The sequence below is a fragment of the Taudactylus pleione genome, unplaced genomic scaffold (assembly GCF_031769625.1).
Source record: "Taudactylus pleione unplaced genomic scaffold, aTauple2 ptg000214l, whole genome shotgun sequence".
NCBI lineage: Eukaryota > Metazoa > Chordata > Amphibia > Anura > Myobatrachidae > Taudactylus > Taudactylus pleione.
In genome coordinates, this window is record NW_028284616.1 from 8877939 (window position 1) to 8895249 (window position 17311).

Genomic DNA, 17311 nt, shown 5'->3' on the forward strand with positions numbered 1-17311 from the left:
TTGCATGTTTTACCTCGCAGCCCATAGAGGTGTGCAGGAAAACTTGTCATGCTAAGGGTACCGTATATGGCGAATATTTGCTCAGCCGAGCATCCGGTTTCCTCCTACACTCCTAAAAATACATTAATTGCCTTGTGACAAAATTAACCCTAGTGTACGTCCATATTGTAGGAAACATAGATTGTAAGCTCCACACGGATGCGAGCGATTAAATAATCACTGTAACGTACTGTGAAATATGTAGGCGCTATATTAATAATTGATAAGAGATTAAATAAAACAGGCAACATCAGACAGGAATGATCATTTGAGTGCATCAGGGTATTTTACTTTGCCAAGGTTCATTAATGGAATATTTGTAGTTTGGCTGTGTTTGTTTGTTTTTTATACATTGGTGCTTCATTAATAACATACTGCACATAATAGATGTTGTGCTTTAACCATAGCAACCAATCAGACATCAGCTTTAGGCAGTCTTTTGTAGTTATACTAATAAGAACAGGTAACCATGGGTTACAACGCATACATTCTACTTCTGCTACTTTATTAAATAAGCCAATTTGCGTGCAGATATTAGTTTCTAAATCCTTCGCCTGCTCAAATCTTAATGCAACACAAGAATATTCTGATTACTCATTACATCATAGATGGCATCAGTTTACTTATTGATAACATCAAAAAACATTACTAAATACATTAACTACAATCATGTTTCATATTAGACAATATGACTGTGCAGGACAAATTTGCATTGGGGAAAAAAAGTGTTGTTTTTCCCCAATGCAGTACATTAATGTACAATTACAAAGTTCACAAGTTCAAGTACTTTCACATGTCAATAAAGCTAATTTCTTGGGTAACATTGTTTGCAAAAGGGTAAATTCGGCTTAAAGCAGTGCTATCACCTAGTAATAACTGGCTCTGCAGAGCCTCCTCCCCCAGCTGTAACCCCATGCAGCCATTTTTTTCCCAGGGCTCTGCTGGTTCTGTAACACAAAAGTGGCATATTCATTTTCTAAATCTACTTAAAATAGCATCATAGGCAGGTGTGCAAGTGTGTGGACCCACTAACCCCCCAGTTTTCACCCAGCTACAAAAGGATGACCTACAATCACTTCTGGTTTTTCAAACCCAATTAAATAGATTTTGGGCAGCCTTTATTTCACATGTCAAGTGTTTCAATAAGCAAAGAAAGTAGTTGAAAATAGTGGATTTAGGATATGATTCAGACCCGCTCGCTAGCAAGCGGCCGCTCGTTGCAGCCGATGTTCGCTAATGTGCACATGCGTGTTGTTCGCAGTGCGCAAACTAGTACGAGAGATCAGATTTTTCTCGCTTGCCCTGCAAAGACAGCCCAGCGGAATGAGTGGCAGGAGAGGTCATTTGTGGGTGGTAACAGGGCAGGGCAGTAGTAACGGGAGTGGAGTTGCGGACGCAGGCGTGCCAGAGTGTTTTCACTGCGTTTCTTGGGCGTACATAATTAACAGGCAACGTCCTAGTACATGTCTCCTGGTTGAATTATAAGTGCTCACAGTGCTTGCGGTAAGGTAGAGTCAACCGCAAGCGCTACAGTCAGATCCGATAGAACCCGATGTACCGATGGTTGTATATACTTCCTGGAGATGACGTACGGTAGTGGGCGGCTAAAGACAGGCTGGTGGGCGTCTATAAACACAAAGTGATCGTTCATAGACATAGTGGGCGTGCTTATGCCTTGCCAAGCGAGTGGCTCCACTGACGTCACTTTGCAAAATTTAAATACGCTGGGAGCGAGCGGCCGCAACTAGCAAGCTGGTCTGAATGAGCTCCCTAGCTTGCTGCAAACTTCCTTCAAGTAAGTGCTATCTTTCTGTAATCCTTAAAACTCATTTTTATATCTGGTCAGCAATAATAAATGTTCTGTTTAGGTGCATTGCAAATACAAGTAAAGATGTGCGGATCGGTTTTCCAAACTTTGTTGTTCTGAGTCTAATTGGTTCCCGGTTCAGATCACATTTCAGGTCTCAAGTAGAACAGAGGCCCTGATTCAGAGCTGTGAACGCCTTGGGAACGCCTCCGTCTGGGCAGCCATGCCCCCGGCACGCCCACCAAAGGGGGCGTGCTGTCAATCACCATCGACAGCGCGCCCCCTTTGGTGCGAGACCCTTAACGACGGCTTTGCCGTCATTATTCGGGTCTCGCACATGCGCACGACGGAGCCGCCTCCGTCGTGCGCATGCGCATTTGGGCACCATCGACCCTCTTGCGAGCGCTCAGCGCGCGCGAGCGGGTCAGAATCAGGCCCAGAGTCCCTTCTAAGGTCCGCTGTAGGTTCGGAACTTGGATTTAAAACAAAATGTCGGTTTTCGATTGCATGTAAACAGGTCCAAATTATATTGTTTTAGCTGTTTTATCAGTTTTAAAAAGATCCAAAACCGAATCCAAACCACAACACTTGAGGGTAGTTTTGCCAAAGCGATAACATTTGAGGATGGTTTTGCCAAAACCAAAACACGGAAATCCGCGCACATCTCCCATAAGGTAGAACTCAGATGCACCTATTTTGTTGTGCAAAAATGTACTCATGTATGTTGGGATAAAAACTGGCACCACAGCCGTGAAGTCTTAACGGCTTTTGTTCTGCACCTTTTGGGCCTAATTCTGAGTTAGAGAAAGTAAAGAAAAAATAGCAAGTAACTTTGCACCTTGGCAATATCATACTGCACTGCAGGTGGGGCAGATGTGAAATGGGCAGAGAGACTTAGATGTGAGAGGGGTGCGTCCAAACTCTAAATTACATAAATATGTAAATGTAAAGCTGTCAGACATTTGTGCGCTACATGCAACAACAGCCAGTATTTACCCTGCATGCAAGTATATTAAATGTATTTGCACCCCTTGAAATGCAACATGGTTTGTCTAGGTGCAATTATTTTATTAATATACTGTGCCTCAGTGCTGGTTTGGGTTATGAAAGGTCCACCAGTAAGTCTTGTTATAGGTGCCTATTGATGAGTTTAAATGAATACTTTAGGTATAATATTCTGCAAACACATAACACTACACAATATCTGGTTTGAATTTAGGTTATAAAGGGAAATAAAATAAATGTTCTTGCTGGAGTTTGTTTTGAGTATTTTAGGTGTCACTATGGGTTAGGACCAAGCAGGGGATCCTTTGATAACTTATGACAACAGTAAGCCTACTGTGCATATCATCTATGCAGTTATTTATTTCTTGGACATAGAGCAATGGAATGGCCTGTATTTTAATCGTACATGATTTTTTTGTTCTTTGTTTTACCCATTGCACTTGATAATTCTACTATATATATACCTCATTCATGTAATTTAATTTTGCTTGTACAACTAGTTAAATATATTAAAATATATTTTATGTAACTGTAGATAAGAGTAAAGTCAAATTAAATAAATTAAGTCAATTCTACAGTCAAAAAGAAAATATAATATCGTTTTCTTTTTTTTTACCAGGACCATTTGAAGATGCTCTAAAACTCCACGAGTCTGGCCTCTCTGAGGCCCAAAAGTTGGAAGATCAGTGGCCAAGTCCACCCACTAGGAGAGCACCTGTTGCCCCAACGGAAGAGCAACTCAAAAGAGAGCCATGGTATCAGGGAAAAATGAGCAGAAGGGAAGCAGAGAAGCTCCTGCAGAGAGATGGTGACTTCCTGGTGAGGGATAGCATCACCAACCCAGGCCAATATGTCTTGACAGGCATGCACAGAGGGCAACCCAAGCATCTTCTCTTAGTGGACCCTGAAGGAGTGGTAAGAAAGTGTCATGATGACACTTCATCGATGTATCATAATGCAACACTCTACAGCAGGGGTGTCAAACTTGAGGTCCTCAAGCTGCTGTGGACCTACATATCCCAGCATGCCCTGCCACAGTTTTAGCATGCCCTAATAGCAAAACTGTTGCAGTGTATGGTGGGATGTGTAGTTCCACTGCAGATGGAGGTATGCTAGTTTGACAGCCAGTGGCGTAACCAGGGCAGGTCAGCTGGGGCTCGTGCCCTGGGCGCCGTCGAACCGGCGGTGTTTATTTTTAATTTTTTGGGGAGGCCATCACCGTCCGTGGTCCAGGTCTGGTAAAGTCAGTGTAGCGCGCAGTTAGGGCACTACACAGTAACACACACACCGCTGCCGGCGCTGGGTAGTACACACGTACTACCGGGCGGCGGTGTGTGTGTTTCAGCAGCCAATGAGAGTCAGACAGACTCTCATTGCCTGCTGCGCCCACTGCCAGAGCCGGGCTGGAGCTCATGAGCTCCTTCCGGCTCTTGCAGTGGGTGATGGGAGAGACGTCATGACGCCTCTCCCATAGTACCGAGTGGGAGGAAGGAGGCACGGACGGTGGCGGGTGCGGCAGGAACAGGGATTCAGGTGTTTTGTGTGTGTATGTTTGTTGTGTTATATATGTAAGTGGCACTACTGGTTGGGGGCACTGTATCACTACTGGGGGCACTACATAGGAGGAAACACTACTGGGGCACTGCATAGGGGGGACCACTACTGGGGGCACTGTACAAGGGGCACTATTGGGGGCGTGCATAAGAAGAGGGGGAACTACTGGGGGCACTGTATGCTGGGGGTACTATATAAGGGGCACTACTAGAGGCCTGCAAAAGAGGGACCACTACTGGGGGCACTGCATAAGAGGGACCACTACTGGGGGGGGCACTGCATAGGGGGTCCACTACTGGGGCACTGCATAGGGGGGCACTGTATAAAAGACACTGCATAAGGAGGACCACCACTGGGGGCACTGCATAGGGGAGACCACTACTGGGGGCACTGCATAGGGGGAACACTACTGGGGACACTGTATAAGGGGCACTGCATGGGGAGAACACTACTGGGGGCACTGTATCAGGGGCACTTCTGGGTGCACTGCATAAGGGGGACCACTACTGGGGGCACTGTATAAGGGGCACTACTGGCGGCACTGTATAAGGGGGACCACTACTGGGGGCACTGCATAAGGGGCACTACTGGAGGCACTATATAAAAGACACTACTGGGGGCACTGTTTAAGGATGCACTACTGGGGGCACTGTATAAGGGGCACTACTGGGGCACTGCTACTGGAGACATTGCATAAGGGGCACTACTACAGTGGGCATTTCAAGAGAGGCAATACTACTGGGGGCATTAAGGTGCATATGGAATGGAAAGCAATGTTCCCAGAGTGACGAGAACAACGGGGGGTGTCATGTTGACAAGCCCCCATTTCTCAGTGGCCACGCCCCTTGTGGAATGTGGCCATGCCCACTTTTCAGCACGCGCACATAGGGGAGGGGGGCTCTGTTTTTCATCTTGCCCTGGGCTCCAAATACCCTAGTTACGCCACTGTTGACACCCCTGCTCTACAGGTTCTTTATGAAATAAGGATATAGCTGTGTGATTTGGAACTTGTCACTCAGGCACTATGCTTATATAGAGATTGTTTTAATTAAAGCAGCATACTAGTAGCACATGGGTGCCCATATTTTTTAAGCCCTAGTTACTGGAGCCGTTCTACTTTTTGGTTTTCTCTTGTACCAATGGAGCCTGGATAGGACAGAATATTAAACAGAATCCTAGAGATGCTAAAGGAAAAATTTATGTAAAATTATTCTAGACTTATAACAGTAACGGTAATCCAAGGCAATGTCTAATCCTGCCCATCGATATTTATTATGTTTTACACAGGTAATAGGGTACAGAAGGGAAAAAAGGAAGGAACACAACACAGCTGCCCTAAAAATGTTCCTACACATTGCATTAGCTTAAGCACTAATGCAAACCGCTAAACCTAGTTCAAGCTATACAGTTCCAGGTTTCCTGCCCAAATTCTATAAATGTAAATATAGGGGCTGAATCTGAGTTAGGAACAAAGCAAAAATGCAAATAACATTGCCCCTGGAAAATAATGTTGCAATGCAAACGGTGAAAATTATTATTATTATTTTATTTTTGCATGCATGGTAAATACTGGCTGCTTTTGCATGTAGCCCACACATGCTGGGCAGTTTTATTTTTACACTGTAATTTAGATTTCAGTTTGGACCTCCCAAATCTAACTCTCTCTGCACATGTTACTTCTGCACCAGCTGCAGTGTAGCATGGTGTTACCAAGATGCACACTTACTATTTTTTTTTTTTTTTTTTGCTTTGCTCCCATCTCAGAATCGACCACATAATCTATATTTGGGATATATTTGCAAGTTATATATTAGTTGGCATGGGTACTCACTAATGTGACCAATGTGATCCTGGGGCCCACTAAATTTTTGAATCCGCCAAAAAAAAAAAAGGTAGAGCTGCTGCACATATAAGACAAAAAGCACAATCAAACATCAGAATGATAGAATAGCCGGAGTAAAAATGTCATTAATACATAGCTCTGTCCCTCCCACTGCACCGTGACAAATATAAGTGAATCGTATTAGCTGCAAAAAGCAAAGTATGCACTACCCTCTGTCTTTTTCAGGTCAGGACAAAAGATGTACTGTTTGAGAGCATCAGTCACCTGATCTCCTATCATCTGCATAACCAACAGCCGATTGTGGCAGCTGAGAGTGAACTGCATCTAAGGCAGGTGATAGCACGCAAAGTACCATCTTAGGTAAGATAATACATATATCCTGGTCTAGATGGTGAGTGACTAGTTATCAAAGATTGTATTGTGTGAGGAAATTCATAATAAAAGCATAAGTTCAAGAAACAAAACTTTCAGAAAACAATGTGATGTATGCTGCAAGAAAGTTCTGTGGATGTTCTGTGGATAGGAAAGTAAAGAAAATGGTAGGCTGTAAGATAAAATGATATTTTTGGAAATAGTGGACTCGGTCTGATTCAGCAAGGATCGCACGGCTGCGTTCGCACAGTGTCTTCACACAGTGATTGAAAGGAAGTGACCGTTTGAGGGTGGTGACGGGGTGTGGTCAGAGAAATGCAGGCGTGTTTTTGCGTTTGAACGCCATTACAGGGGCGTGCATAATTAAGCTCCTGCGATTGTATACGCTGGCAGAGGTCTAGATAGCGACAGGAAGTTTAGTAGTTTGCGTGGTAGGGTCAGGTCAACCACAGCTGTGCGAATGGTTCTGATGTTACTCGATGTTACCGATGTTTTTCTGACTTGCGGATGCATGCCATGGGAAGATGAAGGCTTTATACGGTGATGGGCGTCTTGGTATAGTGCTGCGGTTGCCGTGCGATTGCATTCATTAGCAGATTTTCGCAGCTAACAGGTGCGTGCGAACGCAGCCGTGCGATCCGTGCTGAATCAGGCCCTCAGAACACTGACTGCATATATAGAGATCTGCAGTATTATAAAAGTATGGGTATTCTAAGCTGACAGTGATTTGAAAAAAAAATAAAATAAAATGAAGGAATCTGAGGCAGACAGGCCATAAAGATAAAATATTTTGAAACCTTTTTGTCTGTCATTTTGAGATCATCATTCATAAGTAACTTAACTTTATGTAATGTACCTATATGCTCTATATCGTTCAGGGTGACCTCACAAGGAGATGAATATTAATCAAGAAAGGGGCACAGAGGGGTTCCCAGAAAACAGATCAAGAAATTGAAAAACCACAAATTGTAACATCAATCAATAAGTGGCACAGAGTACTATTCTCCTGAAACATCTAGTCATTTAAATATAGTTTTACTACTTCACCACCAGAGGGAGCAGTTGAGCACACCAGGAAGAAGATCATTTGAATTTTCAAGCTGCAATTCCATAATAGAAGTATGTGTGTTTTTATAACATAAATAACTCTGGTTACATGTAATAAGACACATTGTTTTGTCTCCTTAGTTATCTACTTTAAGCTGATATTAATCATTTATAAGTGTCATATACTTGGAACTACAGTCACCTGACAGATGATGTAAAGATTATGGTAACTTTGGAATTCCCCTCTTCTCGCCATGCACAAAGCTCTAAACCAGGTGTATTCCACATTTGGTCCTCCAACTGCTGGGAACATCCCAGCATGCATTGCCGCAGTCTTGCTCTTAGGGCATGCTCAAATTGTGGCAGGAATCCTGGGATGTATAGTACCACAGCAGCTGGAGGGACATAAGTTGAATACCCCTGCAAGTCTAAACCCTCTTTTTTTCTATCATCACATGACCATCAAGGAGCTTCCTTACTAACTGGAAAAAATTATATAAAAAAAATATCCTAAATGGCTAAATGCATATAAATAAAATAAAATTTGCTTAAAAAAAAAAAAAAAAAATTAAATAAAAAAAAATATAAATGAAAATACCATAAATAAACAATTAGTATGCATAAAAATATCCAACATTGAATATGGGATAGAAAATCACAAGGTGAGCTATCATTCACAAAATGTAATCTCATAACCAACCTCTAAACCACAGAAATGACATCCTAATCTGGAACTATAATAAATGAGGAGACATGAAACGAAGATATATACCTGAAAACTGATTACGTATAACAGAGCGAGCTATTGCAGCATGGAACTGGGGGTGGGACATTAAAAGGTGGTCAGCTATATTCTATCATATAAGGTGCTTATGAAATCTTTGCCTTTGAACCTCACCGCAGTGTTTATCTTGGCACTGCACATAGGACTCCCTATTGTCCACATACACAGTCTTATCAGCATACAGCTTACAAATGAATTCTGGATGAAGTACTTCCCTTGATTGATTTTGGGATATTAGGCAGCTCCTAATTAAGAGTTATTTTATTTTATGTGGTTTAGATTTGGGTTAGACAACATGTGACACTCCAGCTGCAGTGACACTATGTATCCCAGCATGCCCTGCCACAGTTTTAGCATGCCCTAACAGCAAAACTGTGGCAGCAGATGTTGGTTATAAGCATTTTATGAATGAAACACATCCCTAGTTAACTTAGATTGAGATTCTGGCATATATTCAATTATTGGTTATTTTTATGCATATTTATTGATTATTGTGTTTTATGCTTTATTTAATTAAAGTTGATTATTTAAAAAAAACAGTTATCTGCTGTTTATATGAATTAGACCATTTAAGATTTTTCTTTTAGCATTTTTGTATTTTTATTTTTCACCACACTTAGCGCTGTTGCTTGCTGGGGTTTTTCTGTCAGTATATAAGACTGACAACCCTTTAGATACAGCTGCTGTGTTGGTTTAGATTGGAGTGCCAAAAGGACATATTTTTCTTATTTCTTCTGACTCAGAGATCAGGTTACACTCTTCATGAATGTGCATGAGGGGCCGTGCTGAAAGGCAAATACTTCCAGATGAGAGACTATTGAGTGACAGACATATAACTTTCCTGATGGAGTGATATTAGGAAGAAGACATCCTGGAAAAATGACAGCTTCTTGGTACTCAATGTTGTAACTTATAAAAGTTCAAACTTTGCTTTTTAAACCCAGACCCCCCCAAATAATGTGGGATTGCAGCTGTAAATACAACATAAAAATAAAACTGTTGTTGGTTTTTATAAGACCCAATTTAACCATTTATGTTACAGAAGAACAAGTGTGATATATTGTAAGCCCATCTTGGAGCAACAATGTTAACTGTATAAAATAATGTGCATTAAAGAAGCATAAATTATATTTTAACATTAATACATAATTATCTCAGTCTGTTTTCAGTTTCTAACATCCTGCTGCAAACCCTAACACCCAAATTCACCCATTTAGGATTTACCCTTGTGGCTCCCAAGCATGGTTGACCTGCTTTACAGTGCAAAATCTACCACGTCTGATAATATTTGTACCAGGGATAATGGACCTCATTCAGAGTCGGTCGTTGCGGCCGCACGGTCGTACGGGAAAAGGGGCCGTATATGCAAATGATGCACTCGCATGTTGCGTCCCTAAGTTCGGATCGTTAGGTGCCCGACCAAGGGGAGGAAGCGGCCGGAAGATAAAAAATACGCCCCCTTCTCGTACGCATTACACGTCATCTCCGGCCATATAAGGATTAATCGAGACCATCGGGAACCATCTGAACTGGTCGTAGAGCTTAAGGTTGACCATACCCTCTCTTAAGCTCTACGATCATGTCAGTGTAAAAACCACCCATGTCACGTGTGCCATGACACTACTTTGTTAATTATGCACTCCCATAAAACGCCGTTCGCATAATTAGGCACGCCTGCGTTCGGATCTCCACTCCCCCGTTTTCAAGCACCTTCCCCTGTTACCACCCACAAACGCCTCAATCTGTCATTCAAACTAACGACCTGGCTGTGTTCAAGGAGAGAGAAATTTCTGATCGTAGTGGCTAGTTTGCGCACACGCATTGCGAACTTTACGCATGCGCAGTTTAGCGAACATCGGTGGCGTACGACCATGCGGCCGCAACGACCGACTCTGACTGAGGTCCAATGTCCCATTTGCTATGATATTGTGATGCATTTTATAAGTTTATCAAATTAGTATTCGGCGTTAAATAATAAAGCATCGGTGCAGTCCCAAGAATGGCTAATGTTTAACTCAGTATTTTCAGTTGTTAAAACACAGAAAGTGTCAGTCGTCAGCCACTAGGCCGGCCGTTACGCCATATAGACTCAGAGAAGTGGAGATCAGCAGATAATCTAATTATCTCTCACCTGGAGCTATCTGACCTCTTGGGATGGATAAGTACTCTTTGTATGGGCAATGGCAGAAAATGTAATTTCACAGGTTTTAAATAGATATTGCTTTCCATATCAGAATGCACAAGTAAAGAACAAATTTGTTGCACCTACTGCTTTCCGTCCATAAGCCAGGTGACCGTCAAAACACTACACAGACATGTATATGTAATGGCTTTTATGGAGAAGTCATGGAACGCTGAATGCAGCAAGTAACAGAGACTGAAACACTTCTTCTGACTTGTGATGACTTCAGTCCTATGGAATGAACTATATCTTTTACAAATGAAGACAGAATGTGCTCCTTACTTATGTCAGGGGGAATCTGAAAATCAGCAAATCGAGACAAAAGCTGGAAAGTAGTAACTCAAAGAATACACATTTTTCCTGAGTGACACTAATCTGGACCTATGGATACATTTGTTGGAGTTGTATAATACAGTGCACTGTTTCTGTACATTTCTCAGACTGTTTCATTAACCATTCAGTGTGGTTGTATATACAGCAATACAATGATGGGACCATGGTCTGAGTACCTGTGCTGAACACAATGGGAAAGAGAGCACCATAAGGAATGGTATACTGGAAGGGGCAAATGAGGGATTTTGTGGGTTGTAGGGGATTACACAAAGTTGATCTCTACTTGATGAATTTAATTAAAAAATATATAAGACAAATGACCTGTGATGAAAGTCATCAGTTGTGCTATTTTGTGTCAGGATGTGTGTCGCATTGCATGTGATGTAATGTGCTGAGTGATTTGGTGAACAGTATACTAGGGCAAATGGACCACTGTGAATGGCAACACAAGTCAATGGCAGTATCAAGGGCTGTTTCTCTCTAGGTACCATAAATGTATTCGCATTGTATGGCAACTACTGGGAATGTTTGTTGCCCAAAATATACTTCTTTCGTGTCCCTTGGTCCGTCTTCTCCTCCCAAGTTATCCCTTTACCTGTAAGCCAAGCTTTTTAGTCTAGTCTTCATACTTCATCCTGTATCGGCTGACAGCACATATCAAAATGACCCAGGCAATGATAGCGTACAAATCTTTGTTCAACACTAGTAATGACAGAGACCCTGTGGATTGCATGGCTACACAATGCAAATGTCAACAATCGCTGGTTAATGCTGAAATATAGGGGTCAGTGACATGTGACAGTGAGCCTAGGTGGTTTATTTACTAAGCATTGGGTTCTAAAACACGACTAGTAAAAGCTTTGACTTTTTACATTTCAGGTATAAACACGATCGTAAGCGCCAGGTTTTAGAATCCGACGCTTAGTAAATAAACCCCTAGGTGTCTTTCTTTAATAATGAATCAGGGTAATTCTGGAACATAGACAAACATTAGACCTGTTTAAATGAAAATCAGTAAAAAAATTTTTTAAGAAACCACAAAGCAAGCATATAGCATGAAGACAACAGAAACTAAATAGGAGATTAACGTAAAGTCTCAGACCATTTTAAAGTGATTATAGAGACAAAGCAGTAGAAGGCCTGAGACCAGTGGCAGATTGTACATAGGGGCTGCAGGGTTGCAGCCCCTCCCCCCTCTCCCAGTACAATCCACCACCACCAGTGAGTCTCACTGGCTGTGACTTCTCATTGGAAGCACTACTTGCCAATCACACATAGGACAGGCAGTCCCAGGGGGAGGTGTTTTCTCCCCCTGGGTCTGCAAGTCCGGGCTGCGATTAACAGAGAGCACTTTCAATAGGAAGCCACTCTTCTGCCTTACAGTCAGCCCTACCTGGCTTCTAGGGGCTGCAGCTGATGCAGTCCCTAGAAGCCAGTGTTGTGCGCATACGCAGCCGGTCCCATTGGTGTTTGTGTGTCTGCGCTGGCACCTGCGCCTGCAGATCCATTATACAGGTGTCATGACTGTCTCCTTAGGCTCCGAGTTCGGACTGCGGCACGGGCAGCCCCCTATGCAAAGAGGGTAGGAGCTGCCACTGCCTGAGACTCAAATGACAAAAAATGACAGAGCAGTGAAGAAGTGTGCACTGGTACCAGGTAACAAGGGTTAGTGGCAATGTAAGTGGAAATAGCATTCAGCAAGAAGTGCCCTGGATTGTAGAACTTGATTATTTTTTTTTAGTTTACGCACCAAAGTACTGGACTAAGCATGAGCGACAGAATTTGTGTACAGAAAAGTGTTCATTTTGTTGTGGAAAATTGTGGCTAAAAGTAATCATCGACAGCATTTTTTTTGAGGACTAAATTGTAACGATAACGATAATATAAACATTTTAATAACAAATAAATTGTGACAAAATCTGTGTTAAATTTTAAATAAGTGACTAAGGGCTCTATTCAGCAACAGTGATGATGTTGCTCCGAATATTATCGAGCAACATCGTCACAATTTTTTATCAATTATTACATTTTATGGATGCTATTCAGCATTTCTGTATGCAGGGGCACCGGTTGCGGTAACACGCTGTCCCTGTGATGTTGCAGAAAGCATTGTTTTCAGGATTCCAAAAACAAAACCTTCTGTTTTTTCTGCGCATGCTCAGTCATAGTAATAGTCTCCGTCCCTGCTTTGTGGGGGCTGAGTCCAACTCCAGCCTGTCAAAACTGTCTAAACTGACCGACGTGTACACAGGCTTTATCAGAGCCGTAACTCAGGCTTGCCTACCCTCCCGATTTTAGCGGGAGGCTCCCGATTTTTAATGGAGTCTCCTGCAGCCCCGCAAATTATAACTCATCTCCCGGTTTCTGAAGCTGGAAATACTGAGGGCGGCTGCTGCTAGTGAGCTCTGAACAACACTCACAGTGTCATGCAGCTCCAGCGTCCTCCATAATCACTCTCACAGCACCAGCAGTCTACAGTCTTCTACACTGGCCGGTGTGCAGGAGGAAGCGGACCCGGGAGGCGTCTCTAGCACTGCACTCCTGACGTCATGTTAAAAGCCGGCTCCCGCAGGGTGGGTGCCGGCGGCCAGCATAGCTTACAAATCAAACAGGCACACTGGCGGCATCAGCGGCGGGGACGACCACAATGGGTCACGGGTGCAGGCCAGGGATTCAGGAGTGCAGTGCTAATGCCCGGAGACACTTCCCCCTGCACCCAGCTCATACACCCTGCCAGTGTAGACTGTTGGGAGAGTGATTATGGAGACAGACAGAGTACCCGGCGCCGGAGCTGCATGACACTGAGTGTTGTTCAGAGTTCACTAGCAACTCTTACAAAATGTATTGACTGCGAGAGGAGAGGAGGAGAGGATCTATTTGTGTGAATGTGTCTGGGTAAATGGTTGTGGAGGAGCATGCAAAGGATCTGTCCCACTTTTCAGGATTCATAAAGAATATTTTATGTCCTAGAGAGTATCAGAATTTTTTTCACGACAGCCCTTGGCCAAAAGGTTATTGAGAAATTCAGCAAAAGTTAATAAAATAAGTACATTCTGCCTATATGTCATTCTTAGGTTCAGTTATGTGACGGTGGTGAACAGGGCTGTACTTTTGTTTGTCTGCATATTTTATGATTGTCAGCCACCAGCACTGATTTGCCTAAAACATTAGCCATAAATAACTTAATTTGGTACAGGACACACCCGAGTGGCAATATATACGCCATAGGTGGAGCTTGACACGCCCATTGGGTGGAGCTGGTCACGCCCCCATGCTGCGCTGCACGTGGAGCCATCTAAAATCTCCCTGAAACTAGTTTTCAAAAGTAGGCAAGTATGCCGTAACTAGACTGTTTGGTGACCTGTGCCAGAAAGAGCATTGGCACCCCCCTCATTTTTCAAAGGGACATAATGCACCAAAAAAAGGGCCATGGCTTCATGGGGAAGGGCCAGGGAAGAGATAGGAGAGGCCAGGAGATGCTGGGGATGAAATAAGAGGAAGCTACAAGCAAGAATGATAATAAACAGAAATTTGACAGGCCCAAACAGCGCCCCCTGACCTGTGGTGCCCTGTGCGATGGCACCGGCAGCACTACCCTAGCTACGGCCCTGGGCTTTATGTTATATTAAATACATGTATATTTATTTGCTTTTATATTTGACATTTATATAGACATTTTAAATACAGAAGCACATAAATATAAATGTATGCAGACTTATATAAAGCCTGTGTACACATTTCAATCAATTTAGACAGTTTTGACAGGCTGGAGTTGGACTTACGTCACCGCAAAGCAGAGACAGAGACTGGGCGGAGTTTCAAGATCCTGTAGGGACTTATGGGAAAACTTTTTCGGGATTATTATTATTATTAGTAGTAGTAGTATGGGGATATGGAAATTATGCTATTCATCAAATTCCGAAAATTATGTATTTTCGGAATTTGATGGTGTTACTATACGCCACTGGGAGGTGGCGTACAGCGGGTTACACTTGCCTGCTGTCAGCTGTGCAGGTCCTCCTCTGCTCCCTCTGGTGGTCCCTGGTCCCTCCTCCAGCTCCGGTGGCTGCTCTGACACTGTGTTCTCCCGGCAGAACACAGTGAAGTTTAGAAAATAAAAAGTTTTGTTTTTTTTCTAAACTTTACTGTGTTCTGCCGGGAGAACACAGGACCTGATTCAGACCCGCTCGCAAGCACTATGTTCTCGCAAGTGGGTCAATTGTTAGGCAGTGCGCACGTGTGTTATGCGCACTGCACGTGCGCGAACCCCGGAGCGAGCGCAAAAAGCACTCGCTCCGGCGATCGCATCCAAAAGGGGTGGCTGTCGATGTTGATCAACAGCTCGCCCCGTTTGGAAGGCGTTGGGCAAATGGATGCGTTCCTGCAGGAACGCCTGCCGTTTGTGGGCGGCCCTACTGACATCACTTGTGATCACTCGTGATGTCAGTAGGTGGACTTCCTGCTCTATTAGAGCAGGAAGTCCACTGGGGCTTGCGGCAACGAGACCCTACTGCAAGGGTCTCGTCGCAAGTCCGATGGTCGCGATGGTCTTTACCATGGCGACCATCACCTGGCCGCTCGCATAAGCTGTGGGTGGTAACCCACAGCTATGCGAGCGGCCAGGAGGTCGCAACTAAAAAAAGCAGTGCCCGCCCTGATTCAGACCGAGCGCTTGCTTTTTGCGAGCGCCTCTGAATCAGGGCCACAGTGTCAAAGCAGCAGTCGGAGCCGGAGGCGGCTGCAGCGGACAGGTACGTGAGCGGAGGGAGGGAGGAGGGACACACAATTACCGCAGCTGTAGGCAGTGCTGTGCATACACCGCTCTTACGGAGGTAACAGGGCATGCGCAGCACAGATTACAGCTGCGGTAAATTAGAGCAGCCCTGGAAAAGTATCTATTTCCCGAAAAGCTGTCATCGCAAACATGACAGCTTTTTGAAATAGATAGTTATGAAGAGGAGGAATGATGAATTCCTCTGGTAATTAGGTAGAGCTCCATGTGAGTTCTAAACCTAATTACCTCCATCTAATTTTTAGTTATAATGAATAGGCCCCTAAAACTAGATTTAAAATCCTCGTCAAAATTAACACTGATACTACCATACACTTCTTTCAATTTTTGAAGTAGGGTTATTTTACATTTTTAATGTGTTCTAGATATTGGCAGAACATAAACATGATCTGTGTGAAGGAAATATGATTGTATTTTGCACTTGTTCTAAGGCATTCATTTGTATATGATATATGGGAGAAGTACTACGTTAAGTCAGTATGTAACACATTCTCACTCCTACTTAGTCTAGTAGAGGTAAATTTACTAAAGTGAGAGTTTTTAGAAGTGGAGATGTTGCCCATAGTAACCAGTCAGATTCTAGCTATTATCTTCTAGAATGTGCTAGGTAAATGTTAAGTAGAATCTGATTGGTTGTTATGGCAACATCTCCACTTCAAAAACTCTCATTTTAGATTACTAAACACATAGTTACAGTATGCTGACTTCAAGTTCTCAAGTTCTTCAGTAAAATCCCATACAGCATCATTAGACTGTTTGCAAAAATGATGACTAAAACCAGTGGTCGAAGTGGGAATTTTGAAGTGGGGGTATGGAATAGTTAAGGTCGTACTTATGTGTCAGAAAAGGGGGCGTGGTCCCTCAAAAGGGGTGTGTTCTTAAGATGCGCCCCTTTTCATCAGTGTAGTGTACCACATTGTAGTACCCCTTATGCACATTATGCCACACAACAGTAGTGCCCCTTATAACACATTATGCCATGCTGTAGTAGTGTCCCTTACACATTATGCCACACAGTAATGCCCTATACACATGATGCCACACAGTAATGCCCTCTACAAATTATGCCATTCAGAATTGTCCCCCCCCTTCCCCACAGCCTCTTATCTCCCTCTGTGTCCCTCCAGCATCATCTCACCTCCGCATCATGGGGAAACCAGCAGCAGCCTCAGACCTCCCCCTTATGTGCTAGCAGCAGCAGGTGTGGGTTTGGTGATGGGTCAGGCACACATCCATAGAGGGACAGTAGCACAGCGTCACAGTCATTTTTAATCTGGCACTGGGCGAGATGCATCAAGGGTAAAAATGCGGTCAGGCCCTGAAAATGCAGGTTTAACTGCATTTTTCATATGCACCAAGCCCTGGAGTGCGATGCACTCTGGGACTTAGTTGCGGTGGGTAACGCCATCTTCCTGATGGCGTTACCCTATAGAAGCCTATGGGCTTCTCTCTCCACAGAGTGCAGATAGTCGTAGACCCAAAAGTTCCTCCACCGCAAAGGGCCATTCTTACCAACAGAGCGGTCCTTTACAGGGATCATCATGCATTTACTG

General features: G+C 43.6%; 1 protein-coding gene across 1 annotated transcript in view; it reads left to right on the plus strand.

Annotated features, from left to right (window-relative positions):
• SHC2 (SHC adaptor protein 2) overlaps window positions 1-11271 on the plus strand; it is a 68656-nt gene extending 57385 nt beyond the window's left edge. The window contains exons 11-13 of the mRNA XM_088478437.1: window positions 3471-3766; window positions 6474-6608; window positions 7499-11271. Of these exons, the coding sequence (XP_088334563.1) occupies window positions 3471-3766; window positions 6474-6608 (431 nt within the window). The 3' untranslated portion in view covers window positions 7499-11271. The remainder of the gene's footprint in view (window positions 1-3470; window positions 3767-6473; window positions 6609-7498) is intronic.
• Window positions 11272-17311: the final 6040 nt, after the last annotated feature.